This window comes from Zychaea mexicana, assembly GCF_025766255.1.
Source record: "Zychaea mexicana strain RSA 1403 chromosome Unknown BDB00scaffold_182, whole genome shotgun sequence".
NCBI classification, from domain to species: Eukaryota; Fungi; Mucoromycota; class Mucoromycetes; order Mucorales; family Lichtheimiaceae; genus Zychaea; species Zychaea mexicana.
In genome coordinates this window covers 46,257-66,730 of record NW_026516845.1, presented here as the reverse complement: position 1 = coordinate 66,730, position 20,474 = coordinate 46,257, and the positions used below count along the sequence as shown (strand labels likewise).

General features: G+C 43.0%; 6 protein-coding genes across 6 annotated transcripts; 4 read left to right on the top strand and 2 right to left on the bottom strand.

Moving 5' to 3' along the window:
- The first annotated feature begins 2,927 nt into the window (after nucleotides 1–2,927).
- On the top strand, nucleotides 2,928–4,119 carry BDB00DRAFT_860084 (uncharacterized protein). The gene is made up of 2 exons (XM_053125974.1): nucleotides 2,928–3,611; nucleotides 3,688–4,119. Exons 1-2 carry the CDS (start codon nucleotides 3,151–3,153, stop codon nucleotides 4,031–4,033), a joined length of 807 nt encoding a protein of 268 aa, XP_052972776.1. The 5' UTR covers nucleotides 2,928–3,150; the 3' UTR covers nucleotides 4,034–4,119.
- Nucleotides 4,120–5,107: 988 nt separating this feature from the next.
- On the bottom strand, nucleotides 5,108–6,311 carry BDB00DRAFT_776201 (glycosyl-transferase for dystroglycan-domain-containing protein; the record flags this gene model as incomplete). The annotated part of the gene is made up of 3 exons (XM_053120266.1): nucleotides 5,108–5,287; nucleotides 5,371–6,062; nucleotides 6,179–6,311. 3 exons carry the CDS (start codon nucleotides 6,309–6,311, stop codon nucleotides 5,108–5,110), a joined length of 1,005 nt encoding a protein of 334 aa, XP_052972775.1.
- Nucleotides 6,312–7,840: 1,529 nt separating this feature from the next.
- Nucleotides 7,841–8,694, bottom strand: BDB00DRAFT_943567 (mitochondrial 18 KDa protein-domain-containing protein). Its single transcript, XM_053129453.1, has 2 exons — nucleotides 8,383–8,694; nucleotides 7,841–8,292 (listed from the first exon to the last, which is right to left on the bottom strand). Exons 1-2 carry the CDS (start codon nucleotides 8,665–8,667, stop codon nucleotides 7,969–7,971), a joined length of 609 nt encoding a protein of 202 aa, XP_052972774.1. The 5' UTR covers nucleotides 8,668–8,694; the 3' UTR covers nucleotides 7,841–7,968.
- Nucleotides 8,695–11,641: 2,947 nt separating this feature from the next.
- On the top strand, nucleotides 11,642–12,951 carry BDB00DRAFT_860073 (uncharacterized protein). Its single transcript, XM_053125973.1, has 5 exons — nucleotides 11,642–11,677; nucleotides 11,763–12,056; nucleotides 12,125–12,216; nucleotides 12,406–12,664; nucleotides 12,849–12,951. Exons 2-4 carry the CDS (start codon nucleotides 11,826–11,828, stop codon nucleotides 12,455–12,457), a joined length of 375 nt encoding a protein of 124 aa, XP_052972773.1. The 5' UTR covers nucleotides 11,642–11,677; nucleotides 11,763–11,825; the 3' UTR covers nucleotides 12,458–12,664; nucleotides 12,849–12,951.
- A 1,366-nt stretch (nucleotides 12,952–14,317) lies between these two features.
- Nucleotides 14,318–15,191, top strand: BDB00DRAFT_966227 (uncharacterized protein). Its single transcript, XM_053129796.1, has 2 exons — nucleotides 14,318–14,586; nucleotides 14,650–15,191. The coding sequence occupies exons 1-2, from the start codon at nucleotides 14,363–14,365 to the stop codon at nucleotides 14,855–14,857; spliced, it is 432 nt and encodes a 143-aa protein (XP_052972772.1). The 5' UTR covers nucleotides 14,318–14,362; the 3' UTR covers nucleotides 14,858–15,191.
- A 3,981-nt stretch (nucleotides 15,192–19,172) lies between these two features.
- BDB00DRAFT_860070 (helix-loop-helix DNA-binding domain-containing protein) lies at nucleotides 19,173–20,466 on the top strand. Its single transcript, XM_053125972.1, has 3 exons — nucleotides 19,173–19,752; nucleotides 19,857–19,909; nucleotides 20,077–20,466. The coding sequence occupies exons 1-3, from the start codon at nucleotides 19,259–19,261 to the stop codon at nucleotides 20,319–20,321; spliced, it is 792 nt and encodes a 263-aa protein (XP_052972771.1). The 5' UTR covers nucleotides 19,173–19,258; the 3' UTR covers nucleotides 20,322–20,466.
- Nucleotides 20,467–20,474: the final 8 nt, after the last annotated feature.

Here is a 20,474-nt window from a genome sequence, read left to right as displayed (position 1 = left end):
ACTTACCATGGAGGCTTGGGAGCTTGTGCTCTTGAATATTACTCCTTGCTTCCTGACTTTACCTCTTCCTTTGTCAGATGCTGCCGCGTCGCAACCAACGGTTCTGGCCCATATATTGCCGTACTTCGGAGCCAAAATTCGTCCCATTGTTGGAGGTCGTCCCAAACTTGAAAGAGCTCAGTTTCGCGACAGAATTAGATCACAGCAACATAATTTGTTGATGTCACTACAGAGGATTCAACCATGACTTTCAAATGAGCGTCCCACAGCCTGTAGAGCAGCCAGTACAGAAAAAAAAAGTGCAGATATGCTTGGAGTGCTGAGAGAAAAAGACTTTGGAAACAACTAGAAATGCAACTGTTGGAGCTGGAAAGAAGGGCGGTGACGATAACGAGGAGGATCAGGAAAAGCTGTATGTTTGGTTGGATATCATTATAGGTGTATTGTAGACGCGTTTTTTGTCAACACAAAGAAGCAACGGTGCTTACGGGGCTGCGTGAAGCTGGCTTAAGCCTGAGACGCGTCAAGCAAGATTTGAATGGTTAGGTGTCTCGTGAATTGTTTCTTAAGCATCGACAGCTCAGCTCGCTTGTGTGGCCAGCAAGATCCGAGAGAGGTCGACGAACCCTCGACAGGGCAAAAGCCATCCCTTTTAAATGACAATATTACGTCCACTTGGGAAAGATATTATTGGGCAACTTCTTTAAAAGACCATGACTTTTCGTATCATTGTTTTTATTAATCACATCATTGAAAAAGACAATAGTGAGTATGTGTTAATATTTATTCTTTTTCTATCATCCGATGATGCAAGGTATCTACAGAAGAAGCTATGGAATTCCTTACCGCGACAAAAAATCTATTCTCGCTGATAGCTGGTAGCTGCCGTTAAGTTTAATCGTACCCAAATTAAGCCGAAACCACTATTAGTACGCTTATAACTGCAAGTATCGTCGTTGCTGCCGGTGAAAACAAAACTTTCTGATGGGTGTTGCCAATGTGATTAGTAATAAAAAATAAGCATAGCAAAATAGCCGATAAGGCGCATCCATGCATCATTAATGCTACTCCACGGACCGATGGCCAGCCAACTGAAAAGTATACTTTACTTATAGTACGCTATCAAAACTCAGGGCAAAGTGCGTACGTTAGTAAGAAATGATGATGTTGTTCTGTTTCAGACGGGTTGGATTCTGGATATGTGCCATTCGCACTGTTCTGTCACTAAGTTAGGGTTATTTGATACAGTCGTCCCCTTCTGATTCCAAACTCGTTAACTTTCAACCCTCGCTACTTTCAAAGTTGTTGAAGTTATCAAACAAACAAGAATAGCAGGGAGTACTGAAACAAGTTGTTCTCGATAACTTTCTACCCTCACTAATTTCACGATAAATTTGCAAATCCGCGCTATGAAATTAACGAGGGTCTACTGTATGAAGAGAAAACAATGTTTGGATCTTTTGCAAAGTGAAATAAAAATAGAGTACATAGCTAATTACCAGCAGTACATGTCATTAATGGATACACCCAACATTGAGTTTTCTTGATTATTCAGCGTTTGCATGAAATTGCGTCTACAGTTTTCTATATGTTCTTTCTAAGTGTGTACAAAATTTAATATGTATGAGTCATAAATGATATACGCGTACTAACAATAGTACCACGTTGTTCACGATTCTGCATGTATGACCTAATTCCCTGTCAGTATTCGTCGCCATCGTTGTCGTCATCTAAATAAAGAGTTAGTGTATCGTTCTTGGAAATCAGACTACAATATGTGTAATGTAGTCTACACGGGAAACCAGCAGGGAATCGTCCTTTTGATAAGCGCCAAAATGTTAAATGGTTTTGCGAGAACTGCCGTTTTGAAAAATAAAGACAAATAGAGATGGTCCAATGGCTTATAAAAGTTATAATGCATATGATGTGTGTGTCCCGGGAAATGTATTCTCCATTTTTACATCTTCTATCTGGCTATAATGTCATATAAGTAAATGATGATCTTATCCATCTTCTCATCATATAGAGCTGGGAACTAAACTTTTTTATGTCCCCGTAAACCAATGGATCTTGAGAAAGACTTTATTTCCTCTAAAGAGTGTTGTACACACACCTCGCAGATACACAATGATTATACTTTATAGTACACGAAGAGAAACGAGACGATTAAATATGGGTTCTGTTCCGGTGATCATTGTTCTCAGTAGCGGGTCCGTTCGGTAAATCCGCACAGTGCATTGCACGTATAAGGTAAATGGCTAACCGCCATATTTATACAGCTCATCAGTTTGCTATCCATCGCACATCTTGGAGAATGGAAAAAGCAAACGAATTGGAGGGACAGAAATTCGGCGTTTTAGCCGTTGCATCGACAGAGTATCATATAGGCAGATTGTGTGCACGCTACGCGGGTCTCGGCCTTGACTGTATTCGGAGAGAGGGGCGAGAAGAGGGGGAGGGTGCAGTGGATGATCATATGATTTTCTTGATCAGTATAGGTGCACAAGAGGTTCTTTCCTCTTCTGAGAACCGCTGGGCTGGCAATACGTCGCAGTGGCAGTAACCATCGTGATCTGTGCCTATGTAAAATTTGGTTCTCCCATTCTTTACGGATGAATTTAATATGAAGAGAAACAAAAAGTGCTTTGGGTTACCGAGAGTAAGGTAGCATGACTGTGTTAAGATCCGTCGGGTAGGACAAGCAGCGGCGGATCAGTAATGTTTTGCACCCAGCCTTTCTGGCGTCAAGACTAGACAGCGACGAACCTAGCAGAGCAAAGGTCAGGGAGAGAGAGAGAGGGAGAGAGAGCAGGCAGGAGCGCGGGCCCCAAACCCGAAGCACAGGGTCTGACACACTCTTGGGCTAAAAACAGCCGATCTCTCTCTATTTTCGTCCCGCAGTTGTGGCTCTCTGATTGGATGAGAACCGTGAGAAATTTTCACCCAATGAGGCAACCTCATGCTATGTACGAGAAACTTTTAACGCACCCCTTCTCCCATTTATGTAACTGAGCTGTTTCTCTTTTACTTTCCTTCTTCGCTCACTCCCTTTTCCACTCTCTTTTCTTTTCTTTTTGTTTCTTTTCAACACGTTACTGCAAATAATTTATCCGCGATTTCGGCGATCGTTCGAGGTCTAAGGCGCTAACAATGAGGCAGGAATTCCAAGACGGTTTTCAACACACTGTGTATCCGCTTGCAACTGCTGTTTCGTCTGTGCCGACGTCCTCAGTGGTCAACCCGCCGAGCGATGCAATGGAGGAATGCATTGACTCTCCCACAGACGCATTAGAAGACGACGATTACGAGGACGACGATATTGACGAAGACGACGTAAGTTTGGACGAACAGCCTGCCACAACGACAACGACGACTACAAGCGAAGAATCTTGTTCCTTTTCACCTCGACGAGCGATTGAAGCAAAGCAAATAGCGCAGCAACAACCGCTGGCATCTTCAGCAACAGAAGCGGCAGCAGCAGCATCATCAGCACCTCAAGCACTATTCTTGAATTTCACATCGGACCTAGAGCCGCACGTAAATGTGAGAGGATCTAGCAAGCCAAAGAAAACGCCTGCGTTCAAAGTGAACGGCGTCAATCTACTGAACCGGTAAAACCGAATTGATAGGCGAATAAGTGTCTTTCGTTTGCTAACGCCCAGCTGGTTTTCTTTTCGGTGGTTGCAGTAAAAATGTGGACAGCAAAACCGCAATTGAAAGAATCCAACGTCGGCGCGAGAACCACAACCACGTTGAACGACGCAGACGCGACAACATCAACAACACGATAATCGAACTATCGCGCATGGTACCTCATGCAGTTCAGCACGGACAGAAGCTTAACAAGGGCAAGGTGCTCAAGATGGCGCTGGACCATATTCTTGTAAGGTTAAGAGCACGCTGTCATGACGCCAACCCGTATGATTTAATTTTGGTATTTTTTTGGGGGGGAAATAGGATTTGCAACGGGAAAACCGATTACTCAGGCAACGGCAGGACCAACCAGATGAGGACCGAACAGCCGGCCATTTGACACTTTCGGACAGATTTGCCAAGCACGGCGCTTCAATTCCACAGAGGGGCGGCTGTGGAACAACAACAACGACAACGACAACGACAACGACAACGACAGCAACGACGACAGCAGAACGGATGCCTGTGAGCACTGCTGTTCCTGCTGCGCTGACTCATTCTGAGTTGATGAATAGCAGATGCGCTTTGCCCAGTCACGTTCCCCCACCCTCGGCTCCCACTTCACCCTTACACTCGTCGCCATCCACCACGATTCCTACGACGATGCACGTGCCGCCGCAGCAACAACAACATAAGCAGCAGCAGCAGCAGCATTCTATTTCTTTACCTAATTCACCACTGAATGGCCCTGTTCCTAATATGACACTTCCTCCTCTCCACCCCACTGCACCTATGTCTTTTTCTACAGCTTTCCAACCTCATCCGATGCTACATCATGCTGCCCATCTGCATACGCCAGCTTCGCACCCACAGCAACCAACACAAACATCGCAACAACAACAACAACAACAACATCATCATCATCATCAGCAGCAATTACCTCCAATAGGAATACGTCATCAAGCTGAGCCAAGCTATGCATCGTCTTTATCTTCATCCACCGCATCATCCAGTGTCTTACCGCCACTGCAGTACGAGAAGCTGTACAATGGCACGTGTAAATTTTAAAAGGACAGTGTTCAATTCTTTTTTTTTTGGTTGTTTTTCTTGCATTTGTTTACTATTTTCTTTTTTCGTTTTTTATATGACCTGCATTATGTTTGTTTTGATTATACATAGTTTGCGCAACAAATAAGTTTGCTTTATAAACAAAATGCAGATCGTTCTATAATAATTGAGAGAGGGAGAGAGAGAGGGCGAGAGATAGTAGGTATGTGTACACAACGTATAGCAGTAATGGTTTTGAGGTGGGTGGGGGGCTAGCTGTTTGCATTTGGGAGAACACGGAAAGATGAGTGTGGACGAGTGGGACAATGTATTATGAAGAAAAAATTAGTAACAGAGGAAAGAGTGGTAGAGTGACTGTGTTGGTATGGGAGTAAGGATGTGTAAAAGTGAGATAGAAGAGTGGTTATTACTGTGTATCCGCGGCTGGCAGGTTCATTGCCGATCTGAAGCCACGTATTTTCTGACACTCTTCTCTGAGGTTGTCCGCCTTGGGAGAGTCCCACTCGCCTGTAGCAACAAACACACGTGCATAGCGCAGACACAGCTCTTCTCTAAAGTTGCTGTACAGCTTGCGATTGTATTGTCGCTACATGATGTGTGGAAGCATGTGCTCAGAGCTTTAGTAAACCAGAATCATAGTGCATACGGCCGTCTGTCTCTTATTCCTACCTCTTTCCGTCGTGTGGCCTCTGGGTATTCATGCGTCTGGTGGATGAGAAAATCATCGGGAAGGACCCAGTAATCGATCCCAGAAAGGAAGATCTCGTAAAGACATGCTGCTTTGTTTGCGCCATAACCAATAAACCGCTCGTCACACCACGGCGATCCGTCTTTCTTGTAGATAATGTACGGCTCATAGGAGAAATTGTAGTCGGTCACTTTGTACAGGTCCGAGGTCTCGTACCACTTTGTGTAATTTGTAGATCCATGGCCCTTGAGCCATGACTTGTGGAACATGTCCAGCTTGCCTGCTTCGACCTCGTCGAGCAGTGCATCCTTGCTAGTCGGGAACGTGTGCCAGTCGAGCCCATCGTCGCCGACCACGTACTCGAATGCAGGCACGACCAGAGCCGTTGTGCCCGTGGCAAGCATCTCCATCATGCGCGGGTCGCTGCGAATACGTTGTCGGAAATTCGTGCATAAATGAAAGTCGACGTCCAGCATCATGATGTAATCGGTACGCGAAAAGAACTTTGCAACGTTACGCCAGAGGTTGAACTGGCGATCAAAATTGTCCAGCACCAGATGGACGTCCACGTATTTCTGCATATCTGGATTGCCATCGTAGGCTGCGTGGAGCTCTGCCAAGACTTCCTCCTTGGTCTCATCGTCGTTTACATGAATCGCAGCCGAGATCGGGCCTAATGGATTGCATAAGCAAAATGGTGTGTGAAATAAAACGATGAGTCCCCTGCCCTGATTATTCTGCGGGAAAATTACTGGAAATAGCAGGTACAAAAAAAGACACGCTTCTCACCTTGGTGATGGCTGGCCAACCGGCTCAGGACCTTGAACCGGTTTCTAGTCACCAATGTCGCCATGGTGATATCGCTGTCATCAAAGGACTCGCTCGCTTGTCGATAGAATGGCTTGAGGTTGACTGGACTCATGGCGTCGGAAAAGATTTTCGAGAAGACATAGCTCTCCGACATCCTTTGCGTTGTAGCACCTGAATATGCATTTCGGTTACATTAGCTATGGGAACGATCCGGACTGCCCAAAATCTTAGATATCTCTTACCTTCATCATCATACGTCCAAGCAACGCTGTGCCCGTTGCTACCTGTCTTTTGATTCATCGGTTGTTCCTTTACTGCTAAGGGGTGGTGTGCTGCTGCAGCTGGTGGTGGTGGAGGAGCAGGGGGAAACTGGGAATCAGCAAGTGATGGCGGCTTGAGATCGCCAAGTGAATCTGCATTCGGAAAGACAAGTTCATCTCCATCAGCTCGAGGAAAGATTGGGGTTGTGTCTTCGGTTAGAATGGAGCGATCGGAACCATGGGAGGAGTAAAAGTGGTTGGCGGTTAGGACGAGCGATACGACGGTATACAGGACGAGTAGATACTTTGCGCTTCTCGAGCATGTCTGTGAAACTTCGTATCTCATTGAGCAATTACAGCAGAACTAGCGGATAAGCAAGTTATTTTTTGCTGTTTTGTTAATTGTCTTTTGTAAAGAAGGGTAGTAAAAGAGAAAGAGAAAAGGGGAGAAGCGATCGAGAACCGGTAGCTGGGACGAATGCAGAAAAAAAGAACACAAAGCGGACTTGCACTGACTTTTCTTTTTGCTCGTATTCGTCGATCCCCATTTGACCCTTTCGGTCTGTCTCGTCCTTTCATGCCCACTATGTCTTTTCTTCTCTGCGCCCCATGTTGCACTTGCAGCTTCATTGATGGTCGCATAAGATACAGAATAACCAATATATATAGAATTTACTCCTACCTCCCGTAGTTAAGCATCTTATAGGGCAAACAAAGGATAACATTCAAGTTCTAGCACCGATTCCCCGATGATAATATATACTCCAGCATTCCACATTTAATTATTGTATTACACGTTTTTTTAGTCTATCTTTTAGATCGTCGAATAATTATATTTACGACCCTTCCGCCAGAGAACCCCCTTTTCCATCTAAAGTAAACAACACAAGCCGATGGAATTCTTTTTGTTTGCAATGGCGACGATAGCCCATTCTTTCTTTTTCAACTCTCGACAACACAATGACAGAAGTGGTAGTTGGATGACATTTTCTTACGCTTTTTGAAACGACCCTATCTTCAATCATTAGGTCACGGGACCTGTGGGAGAGCAGAAGGAAGCACTTAGCCGACAGACACATTAAACATGGGCATGATGTACAGGTAGCGATAAGCATATGTGGTGCAATAACTAAGCGTATATGATATAAAATAGTCTTTGATGCAAAACCTCGGTAATCCATTGACGCTTCTTTTTTGAGAATATAAGCCAAGTCCCGAAATGGCCGGATGATGTGATTTACCGGTCAAGTAGCGTTTCACAGGCGTAAAACGAGCTAAACGATAGTGCGCTCCCAAACTCTGTACTAGTGCACAGCATCGCTATCAACAGTATATAAAAACAGTGCTCAGCATGAATCCCTCCCCCGTCCCCAGTAGACATGGAATGTGTAGCGTAGCAGCAAGTGCTGTCAAAAGGAAAAGGGTCCTGGTGCAACATATGATGTATAGTTAAATGCGCATATATAAAATCTATGATGGTGTTGATGCATGTATATGATGTGATATATATTACTGTGTCTTTTTCTCCTCCTCTACAGTTTCATGAGCAACATGCGGCACCTTCTTTTGCAACACATATTTCTCTACTGGCTCAAAGATCTTATCCACTGCCGTTTCTACAGGATGATCAAACATGTAGGGTAGAAACGGCAAGATACCCAGACCCATAAATGTCGGTCCCCAGCCCTTGACCTTGGCATTCTTGACATTGGCAAAGATCGTTTTTGCGCTATACTTTACAAGCGAGTGAATCGTCAACATTGGAAATGCCATACTGGCCAGCGATTGGAAAACACCCCGTTTTACAACCATGGTGGCGACAGTGGCATTGTCCTTATTGTGCGATTTACGAACAAAATAAAATATAAATAAGTTAGTTTCTAACCATGGGGCACACTCATTCCCTCATTCCTTTCCTATTACCTTGCCAGCCTGGACTGCCTTATAACCCTCATAAGATACATCGAGACCGAGATAGGCCCAACTAATGCCATACGCAGCTTTGACAACTAAAGGAGATACAATGGGACGAAAGGCTTCACCGACATCACTTGTATAGGCCAAATAGCGCGAAGAAGCCGTCAGGGCTGTTCGTAGTCGAGCACCATAAGCGAGATAACGCGCGTTGGTGTCGATAGAGTCAATGTCACCATGTTCTATTTGTTCGGTCAAGCTTTCATGGTGCTGCTGTGGTTCTTCTCCCGCCATTGTTGTGTAAATCCCGCAAACAAAAGAAAAGCAAAAGAGGAAAAAATACAGCCAGCCTACTGGATTTGGAATATATCAGTGACGAGTCAGGTAAATCGGTTATACGATTCTTGCGTCGTTAACAGACCGGCTGATTGATTTTACCGGTCTGTCAACGACTTATTTTGTTCCGTTCCTTCAACGAATCATCGCCCTACCTTAGTACATTCCCGATTTTGATGCAGCGGAAAGAGAAATGCTTTTTACCGAGAGCGGCATAATACAAGTCTTTTATTTTCGATCACGCTACGGGCTGCCTCTCTTAATATTCTCGACCAAGGCACTCATTGTGTTTTATGGTATCTCAATATTCTCACTGAACTTGACTTTTAAATCATAGAAGCGACAAGACCTTGTTCCTGGGATGCCACTAATCTGGCTGAACGTTTGGGTCCTTTGATCTTGATTGCTTTGGGTTAATTGGCCTCTCTCTCTTTCTGTCAAAGGATACTACGCGTCTTCCATATTTTGGGCTTATATCATATCTAGGCGAGAATTTGATGGGTCTGATTGCACTGGTGACAATGTCAGACATGAATCCTCTAGTCAAGTATCTCCAAACTTTATGACTGTCGTCATCAGTGTCGGCTTCTTTTTCATGCACTTTGAGAGTTTCACCAAAGAGGTCTTTTGGGTCTACTTGTATTTCCCTCTGAATTTATGTCACGTTGCCTATGAATCGCTTTGATCGGTGTGTCGGTTTATTTTCTTAATAATCATTCTGTTTATAAGTTGGGATCGGTGAAGCTGAGCCCTTGGAAATTTATCATTATGGATTGAAGTTATATCGAGGACAAATGACTGCTGCTGGTATTATTGCCGAGAAAGAGGACTCAACTGCACATGAAAATCATGATTTGAAATCATCGAGCACGCCAGAAGACTACTGAAACGAGTCAGTGGAGATCATGCTGCCACTGAAAATAATGGCACGAGCAGTTGGGACCATACCACAGAGAGAAGCAGCCCATTGACCCATAAGACGTGCCATCGAATCCGTATACCCATCATTAATCGATCAACAATAACAACGATGACGACACAACGACTCTTTGGTTCCATTCTTTGGAATGCGAGTTTTCCAAGCTGAAACTCGACACCATCTCATCTTCATCATCATTGATCTCATCCAATAGCAAACAACATTACATTGGTGACTATTTGACACACTCCCAACATATCATCAGTATTACTGCATTAACAGCCTTGCAAGCCCTCGATATTGCCAGCGACCCCACCACGATTTATCATCATTTCGCTAAGCGAGCGGGAGGAGATACTTTGGATGTCAACTTTACGGACGAGGAAAGGTGTTTAACGTATTAACAGTAAGCCGCATAAAGGTTAGAAAACCAGGAGTGCGTCGCATCACAGCGACACAGAGTATGATTGTCGCCAGTGTGAGAAAAGAAAGAACCACGTAATACTCTAGCCACAACTTCTCCTGTCTAGATTAAGTTAGTTTGTTTTTTACCTAAAAAGACATACTGTATTGAAGAAGATAAAGCGACTCTTAATCAAAGCTGCAGCCTACAAAAACAACAACAACAGTAGTAGTAGTAAAAATAGCAAAAACAGCTAGTTAGAGAGAGACTCACTACATTGTGAGACCAACAACGTATGCAGCAAAAAAAAAAAAAGAGAGGAGCTTGTGGTGCTGATGATTCTTTTTTTTAAAAGGATTGCTGACCAGAAGTACCATTAGTAAAACAGGGGTCATCGCTGCCAAACCTTGTCTTTATCGGATGGCGCAACTACTGTTATAAATTGAAACAGTAACAGGGATTCATCATACTACCTTATCATAACTCCTTTGAGAATGTTTGTGGTTGCGGAATCTGTAGGTAGCCCTTTTATGGTATATGTTGACAGCGTCACACATTCATGCGTTATGTGCAGCCATGGGGGCTGTTTCCTCGGGGAACTGCATGCGGTCGGGCGCCCTTTTTTTGGGGGCCGATAGATTTGTTACATGATATAGAAGTACAATCGCTCGCTTAGTTACTGTACATACTCGGAAAAACAAACAAATCAATTGAAGGTTTTCATGTGGTGTAAGGTGTGGGTACATGTACTACTACCAACTACAACATGTAGCTATGATAAAAGGAAAACAAAAAAGTGATGCAAGAATTGGAAAAAAATTTTTTTTTTGCTATAATCTGCTTTTGTGCTTTTAGTTATTTGTGCTCCTGCGTTACGTCTTCATCTGTCCGTCCGTATCGCGTGTTATGTGATACACATGTACATGATGCCTAAAGCATTGTTGTTTATAATTAGAACACAGCTATGCAAGCTATGCAAGCATTCCACTCGCTCGACGGTCTGTCGGTCCGTTTTAGGGAGAGAGGTGGGACGGATGGGCGAGGAAGAAGGAGCGGAAATGATAACAGATGAAGTGATGATCACTAGTGTAAGTTGAAGCTATCTTTCAGTCGCAATAGATGGTAATGATGTGTTAATATTCCGCTCAAATTTCTCATCAACGACAAGCCGACGATGACGCATTGTAAGTTTGGTACTTACAAAATGAGCAAGGAAGAGATGTCAAATATTAAACACACAACAGAAAAAAACAGTAAAAGCATTAGATCGAGCAACATAACGCACCGAGCTCAAACGAATGGACATTACGATACGACAAATTCGACGTCCAAATCCCTCTCTTTCTCATGACATAATCGAGCATTATAGCAAAGCGCCCATTATTATTCACGGACGCCTCCAGAAAGATAAGATGTCATTAAATGGTTTTACCGTGTCTTTTAGAAGTAAAAACTTATCTTTCGTGTCCTCTTCTATACAACAGGAGATATGAAATATAATACAATCTAGTAGCAGCAACGGCCCTTTAATAGATACAAGACAGCTCATATTCACTTTCTGGTAATGTATAGTGAATGTATCTACCATTAAATAACTATGCTATAGTCCCCATCGTTCGACAAGATGTCTAATATAATAAAGCTAACTGTCTTCCATTTTCATTCCTGTTTGTAAGCAATATACATAAAAAGGCGCAACAACAATATAGTCTATCTTGATAAGCGACGTACAGATATGCAAACCCCTTAAATGCAGTTAAAGATACACAGTTTACTGTACACGGTAATTTAAAGATGATGATGGTGCTACTGCTAATGGGTTTAAATGGCATGACCGCGTCCGTAGTACTCAAAAGGCGAAGAGAAGAAGCATGGTATGCCCTTTCTGAAAGCTCAATAGCATTGTTGATTTCCTCTACCGCTGTTTTATTGAGCTTCTATAGAATCCATCCGATCCGTAGCTTGGCAACAAAAACATCCAATGAAAGCACGCGTAAACAAAACTGTGCAATGTCACTCGCTCTTCTGGCAATTTACAGGCATGTTAGTAAGAAGATTAGCGTAAAAGAAATCTAGAAGGGGATTGAACATACTACAGACTGTCGGCAAACATTCATTTCTCGCTATTATATTGTGATATGGCACAATCGTGGATAAGAAAGGTCAGGGAGCCCAAACATTTTATCTACATTTGGAGATGCATGTGGCGCAATAAGACATACGGTTCGGCTTTTAACGTTTTATGCGATTTCTTCCGATGCTCTCTCTCAGTTTGTGAAGATGCGGAAATCAAATTGTCTGCTGTATATGTTATACTATTCACTAGATGAACACCATAGCTTACAGAAATAAGCTCACCATTACCAGCGCTTACCTTCAAAGTCGTTGAGGAATGTATGACCGATCAAGTTTGTCATTTCAGATAAATTTGTCTTTTATACTCGCAATACGTTGTCTGATACAAGGAAAGCAAGATACGTGCTTACCAGATATATCTTATGGTGTTGTGGTTAGCAACAAAATGACTTTACTGTGTTAAGTATATGCAATGACACTTTGAGCTTTTTCGGGAAGGTGGGACCTAAGAAGGCAAGCTAGAACGAGTTTGAGGAGTAATTTTGTTTGTATGACAAGTATGTCTTCCTTATGAAACGTGCAAAAGGGAACAATCCAGTCTTTGTAAACCCACAAATGTCAATAAGGCATAGTTCTATTGCTGTTGTATATAGCTATAAACTGTGTGCTTGATTTGACGCGAGATTTGTTTTTGACCTACTATATTAACCAAAAATGTTTATGCCTGACCGTGAGGGGTAGGGTGGAGCGGGAGAGAAGAAAGAAGGGGATTAGAGGTAAATATAATTCATCTACTATCAATGCATACCCGCTTTTTTCTTCTGATAAGTTGACAAAGGAGAAAATGTGGTAAGCGGACAATGGTGGTACAAGAGAATATAATAGACTGTATAAGTATTTCTACTGAAAGAATGTTCGCGATAAGGGAGCTTCTATCCATAAATCATCGTATCAATTTTCATTTCTCGGGCGATCATCCGCTCATTACACCTGCTCTATAGTGGCAGCAGTACAGCCATAGAGAGAGACCAACAAGATGGGAAGCATCCCTTTCAACACTCTGTAACCACCGCTACTAACCTTAATATTGACAAGCACCCAAATCTGTCGACAATATAAACAAGGCCTTCATGTTAGCACCTCACCTTCTTAGCTAGACTGTTATTGCACACGCCATATCTACCAGCGATATCACGTTAGAACATTGTCATCAGGATCCTCTTTCTTCGGTCCTTGAAATGTCACGAACCCGCGTTTCTTTCTTGGCTCATGTCGGCGGGCGGACATTGATAAATTTTCTGCGTTGCATAAGACGACGCCCTGGCATGTGCATAATACATTGTTATTATTGTCTGTTCTCAGCTCGCCCGCGCCTGCTGTGCATAGCGGCGGCATTATGCGTCTGCAAATCTAACTACAGAGCTGTTTATTACTACAACAAAGTAATATAAAATGGACTCTATATAAATAAAGGGAAGGGGGGATTGTTTATGTTACTGGCTTGATGTACAAGAGAGAAAGAGGAGAGGGTGTGGGCGCTTGTTTGCTACTCTTACTATTACTACATACTACTGCTCAAAAGAACCTTTTTCTTCTATCTTTTGAGCTTATCAAGCGTATCATCATCGAGGAGCAGGGGCTAGGATTTATATGAACCATTATCCTTGGGGGTTGTCTCTTTTATTCATCCTCTCTTTATGATGTGTGTGTATTTGTGGAAATCAGTGATCGTGTGCTAGAATTCTGAGCTGTTTATGGAATAACAGACGAAAGAGGCATAGTTGATAAGCCTGTATCATGCGGGAGAAGAGAAAGAAATTTGGGGGGAGGAAGAGGAGACACAAGAGGAGGATGTACGACGCCGAGAGCCTTCATTTTTACTATTGCAGATCCTAGCCTTTTTATGATAGCCGCTTATTATGATTATTGTTTACAACCGCGTTCCTATCGGAAGCAAGCATGCTGTTTCTGCTAATATTACTATCGCTTATACTACTGTGCATATTGAGATATTTGTGATAAACGTAGCACACGCCATACGCACTCAGGCAAAAGGCGGTGAGGAAGAAAATAAGGTCTATTACCTCATTTACTCAGTAGAAGAAGAGAGCCCGGGATGCCGGAACGAGGATCCTGAATTACGCATTTTTTCACACTATAAAAAACTCGCCGAATCTGAGTTTTGCGACATTTTTCTTCTTTATTCTTCTCTCTACTGCCACTACTTTTTGTCATAATCTTTCTCCAAAAGAAACATGCCGTTAATGACAGCAGCAACAGCAGCAAAAGCAACAGCTACTACTACTACTACTACTACTACTTTTCAAGCGATACAACATCAAAAACAACAAACAAAAAAGCACCGGCATATCGAAAAACGGCACAGGTGCAATGTTTGTAACAAACTGTTCAGTCGACCTAGCGCGTTACAAACTCACATGTACACACACACTGGCGAAAAACCGTTTCAATGCCCAAGGTATGCTACTTCTTTAAACTGTTTCATGGTATCTTCTGTTGTTACTGACATGTTTATATGCAGCCCTGGATGTGGCAAGTGCTTTGCAGTGGTCAGTAACTTGCGTCGTCATTCCAAGGTCCATACAAGCTCTCCATCTCCACGACACCGGCTGTCTGCCCAAGTGCGACATCAATTCATAGAGCAAATGATGCTACGCTATCAAGAGAACCAACATCACCCACAAGACTGGTGCTCGTGTCATCAACAGCAATCGCCTGCCATTCATTAGCATTTGTTGTCGTGTTTTCTTCTTCTAGTACATACTTTTACCAAATACCACAAGTACAATGGCCCATATACCACCACCTGCACTGTTTTACTTCTTGTCGTTCGTTTTCATTATTTAAACTTCTCTTTATTTTTTTGTTATTAGCTATATTACTAGATTTTATTCTAGCTTGTATGTACGCAATCCCTTCCTCCTCATCCGTCCACTTTCATCTCATCACTGCTCTTTTTCCCTTTTTACATATTATGCATTGTCTGGAACACATATGCACCCGTCTTGTCTGCTTACTTTACATAATATATTATATGTTCTGCTGCCCACAGCTTTCCTGGTGCCGCTGCTACTATAAGTTAATGATGACTTTAGGAGATCCAAAGCGCTCTAAATATCTATGCTATCACCTTTAAGTGGCATCTACACGTGAGTTTTGACAGACTGTCAAGTTGATCTCTCTTGTGTCCTGATATGAAAAAGTGATTTAAAAGCGCTTTTACATGCTTTTGAATGCGTGTAAATGCCGTTCAAGATGCGTTTAAGATGTCGCACATGCATCCAAAGGCGCCCAATATGGGTCAAAGGTGTTTTACGCTATGGGATGTGTGCTGATAATGAAGCGACAAGCCCTTGGTTTCTTATTTCATTTTGTTTAAAGTCGCTATTTTTATTAGGTAGTAATGTAATTCAGATTTTTGTCCATAGAAAATCTCGACAACAACAGTGCCGACGACCGTAAGATTATGATGCCAGACTTTTCTTCTTTTCTCCGGCTTGCCCTTCCTTTGAGAGATCAAATGCCCTTCAAAATATTGCGCAGTCCGACTGCAACAGTACATAGTAATGATATATTAAGTGTCTACAGCGTATAGTGTAGTATATTAAATAAATTTTAAGCAGATTTATATACATGGACAGATCGGCAACAAATCTTTTGCAGATCTTGTTCTTCCTTTTACTTTCTCTTAATATATGTATGTAGCCACGCTTTAGGGGAGGAGGCGAGAAGATAAGGAGAGGAGGCGCCAAACCGATAAATAGACCATCGATTTATGCAGGAACAAATATAATGGATTGAGAAATCGTTGAAATAAGACAGGGCGAGATGCTGGTGTCATTTGTCGCATTAATCGACAACGTGAGAATAAATGGTGGTTGAACAAAGATATCCCGTATTGCTATTGCTTCTGCGGCACCACACCAAAATAATAGCTATGATATGACATAAAAAAGCACTCTCTTTGCTAACGACTGCTAATGATGATAAAGTATGTTTAAGTTACATAAGCAACATGGTTCTTAGAGGGTAAAATTTGCTCATCCGAATTTGTTGCCTGTTCTTTGTTTTCGAATCGCTCGCCATCTTGTCCCTGACATCTCTATCTTCTTTTACTCTCTCTGTGTATTCCGGCTGTCATGAAAAATCCCTCAACCGATGTGTGACAGGCCATCTTGGCAATGACACAAGATACAGTCTGATGCGACAAATGTTTCTATAGCAGCACGCGCGCTGATGTCACACAAGAAAGAATTCTATGTTTGTAGCCTAATATGTGAGTGACTTTTACTTGTGTATAAGACATCCAATCGACTTGTAGAAGTTGTCGAAGGGAGGAGAAGAAAAGAAAAAATAGTCACACTATTGATATAATGTACTTTTGCAGTACAACTGTCGCTGCTAGATAAGAGGAGATGTACAGATGTATTTAGTGAGTTAATGTTGTTGATCTTTTTCTCAACGTGAACTAGAGCAAAGAGGGGTGGGGGACCGCTTTCTTTTGCTGATGATGCTGATGTTGATGCCGTTGTATACGCCGAATGCCTTGAGCCGTAAAGTATGCTTGAACTTAAAATTTTATAGTACGAAACTGACGGTGAGACAGCAAAGAACGCAGCGTAAACATACTAGAGATTGTGCTTCCCGGAACCATTGATATTCCTGGGCGCATATTCCTGTGCTGCCGACGTATCACGTACTAGTGACAAACATTTTCTTTGCTGCGTGTCGATTATTCAAACGTGATGAGAAAGAAGGTGCTATAAATTTGTGCTTACCCACCTTCGGTCCTGCCCACGCTTCGGATCGTGTCAATGTTTGTGGGACTTTAGCTTGAGCGGCTCATTATAATAAGCAAACATATAATAGAATATATATATATATATATATATATATATATACAAAGTAGTGATAGTAAGTAGTATACTGGTACTTTGTAAATATCAAAAGACTCAGTTACTTATATCAATTTCTTGTTCGTATTATGCAACACACCATAGCAGGAGAGTTAAAAAAGCCATGCCTCTATGTACTATGCCTATCGATTTGTACACCTTGTTGGGTAAAGCGCAGCCGCATACTTCGGAAAGGAGACAGCGGGACGGTGCCAATGCGCCTGACCTAAAAAAAGGAGATTGCTGCCTGTGGCTGTAGTCGCGGTCGCAGCGACGACGACAAAGGCAACGGATAAATCGTTCAAAAGGTAGCGGTGGATGATATGTATAGTAATCAGATAAGCGCTCTGCCTGGTGCACTATGCTGTTAATTCAAGTTTATGCTCCTTCTCATTCATGCACCACTCTAATAGCGTAGTGGTGGTGTAGCCTTTTCAAATCCAAGTCCTTTTGTATAGAACATCGTCGTGATATCCATTCAGTCAACAAAGAGCATCCAATAGACTGGCTGCGCCTCTCTTTGCCAACAATGACTGTTGTGTAGTCCATGCATCTCATCCCTACTTGTTATTACCATAGTAAAATTTGTTGTATCTCATATCAATTACATACTATCATACACACCTTCATCTGCATCATAATGTACATGGGGCGGGTATTCAAGGGCGATGAGTCAATTACTACTGACAGCAATGTAGTATGGCGTTGCTAGTTAATCTCTTTGTTGTTGCTGTTGGTATATGTCTGTAAACAAAGGAATATATAAGACACCCATTTCGTCACAGCGCTTTCCTAATCCGTTCAACCTTTTTTTTTTTTCGGGCTGTGATAAACCTTTTCCCACAAAGTTCGCATGAATTTAATTTAGCTGACGTAATTCACCACCTCCTATCGACAGCAAACAGTAGCAACACCGGTCAATATCAGATACCTGTACAGTATGGCCTCTTTAATATTAGAAATAATGGGTTTTTGTGGACAATATCTCGAATGTACCTTCTCCTGTCGTCATATTAGCACTTTTTGGGAAGGGGTGATGATCACAACAAAATAAAAAAAAAAGAAAATTCACATACCACCTACAATGAAGTATACCCCAGGAAAATCATACAGTCAGCGATTTGTTCAACGAGATGGGCGTCGATGGTATTAGCACGAATGGCTACGCAATCAAATTTTCTTATTTTATGCAGCGTATGTGTGGACCATGTGATACATTGCAGTTTTTGTAACCAAAAAAAGAAAAGAAAAGAGCGGGAAGCAGGGTGCAGCTTACACCATTACGTCGTCCTTTGTCGATGGCAAAGCAAGATGGATCTATAGTAGCATCTGTCACTGCTCTACTAGCACACAGGCTTGAAAGGGCAGGTAAACGATCGTCATAGTTTCCACCACATGCCGTTGCTATATATGAGTTTACAAGTCTACCTCGTCTGTCAGCTGAAGCCTAGCTGTAATTCGTTCGTTGGCTCTTACCTTTCGAGAAATAGCATCCAGATGAAGAAATCAGGGGAATCCCGTGGCTCAAGAAAAGAGAGGAAGGAAGAGGACACGCATGAAACGGCCATCTATCTTCGTCGCTGACCACCTTTCGATTTCCGCACTGCAGGAAAAGAAGAGCTCCAAAGGCAAGCTGCCAGCAAAATATAAAATAAAGACGTAATGATGCTTTTTCGTTAGTGTCAGTGGAGAGACGCACGTACCCCTGGGGTACGCACTCTATCGGATGTGATAAACAAGGTGCTGCTGCTGCTGCTGCTGCTGCTGTAAATGCAGCATGTGGGGAAGAAGGTGTGCGCTGGAGAAGCAGGAAACTCATCCAAAAGCAATGGATATGCCGCGTGCTACAGGTACCCGAGACAAAAGAAGAAAGATGACGATGGTGCCATGTTACAGCACGGGCCATATTTCTTGCTTAAAACCGGTTTTGCTACTACCTGGTGTCATGTGCCCTGTTCTGTTCTGCTCTGTTCTGCTCAAGTGATGGTTGCTGCTTATGCTCGATGCCTTGCTTCTTGGGTAACTGCATAACTCCGTCTTTTTAAATTACATATCTCTTCTTCCTCTCTACTTGCTTTCTTTTACTCCTTTTCTCCATTTCACACACACTCTCGCCCTAGCACAGCATCGCAGCACGACACAGCACAGAACATACACACACACACACACACACACACATACACTCACAGCACATAGCAGCGACAATAGCAGCAGCAACAGCAACAACAAGAGAAAATGACACAAAGGAAACTGCGCAACCCAACACCTTATCATCTGCTTGCTACGCAACAGCAAGACCAGCAGCAGTGGCATCAAGATGACTTTTCCCTCGAGGATGATGCCTATCTATCGCCACTACACGACTTTGATGACCTGGACTACAGCAGCAGCAAGCAGTCTCCACCGGCATCGCAGCCTACACTAACCCATCAGCAGCAACCACATCAGCACCAGCACCAGCACCAGCACCAACAGCAAGGCCCCCCGCCTCCGCTAGAGTACCAGCACGGTCTCTTATCGAATAACGAAGAATCTCCCTCCGAGTACTCGTTTGCGTCCTCATCACCATCGCGGCGATGGCCTCCTTTTCCCATGTCCGCCCCGGCCGAGATCGGGTTCAACGAATTTTACTCTACCTCTTCAGGTCATATGAACCCGGGTGCCTTGGCATTACAGCCGCAGCCGCCACAGCACGGGAGTTTGCAGGATGATTATGCGGTTCAAATGAAGTAAGGAGCTGCTCCAATTCCTTTAGGATTCTGAGTGCGTTTCTAGCCCCGGTCGAATAACTCTCTTTTGTATTGTTTGTTATTCTGCAACAATTTGAAAATAGTCTGCAAATGATGATGGAGAAGAAGCGGCGCAGACGCGAGTCGCACAACGCTGGTAAAGTACTTTTAACCAGTGATCAGCTGATGGCACTGTTATTGTTATTGTTATTGTTGTTGTGTAAAAAGAATAGAGAAGATGTGGGGAACTCTTATGATGAACCAGCAACAATGCCATGCCCCTTTTGTGATATACTAACAACACACAACGATGCTATCGTGTAGTGGAGAGACGACGACGGGAGAACATTAACGAGCGGATTCAGGAACTGGGTACTCTGTTACCGGAGCCCATGCTGGACGAATGCAGCAGCAACAGCGCAGGTGGTACTGGGAACAAGCCAAACAAAGGCCATATTCTGCGCAAATCTGTCGACCATATTAAATTGCTGCAGCATGACGTTACCACCTACCAGCAGCGCGTCAGGGAATTGGAATCCGTTTTGGCCAAATATCAGCACCACGCATGAACCACTTGTTCATTTACCATCCTCCTCCTCCCTTACTTCCGCCGTTTGTTTTCTTTCGAAAGTAGTTTGTTGTATCATACATATTCCAGTACATAACACATCTTCATTGCCATTCCTCCGTTACATACCCTATATTAAACTCTGTATATTTGT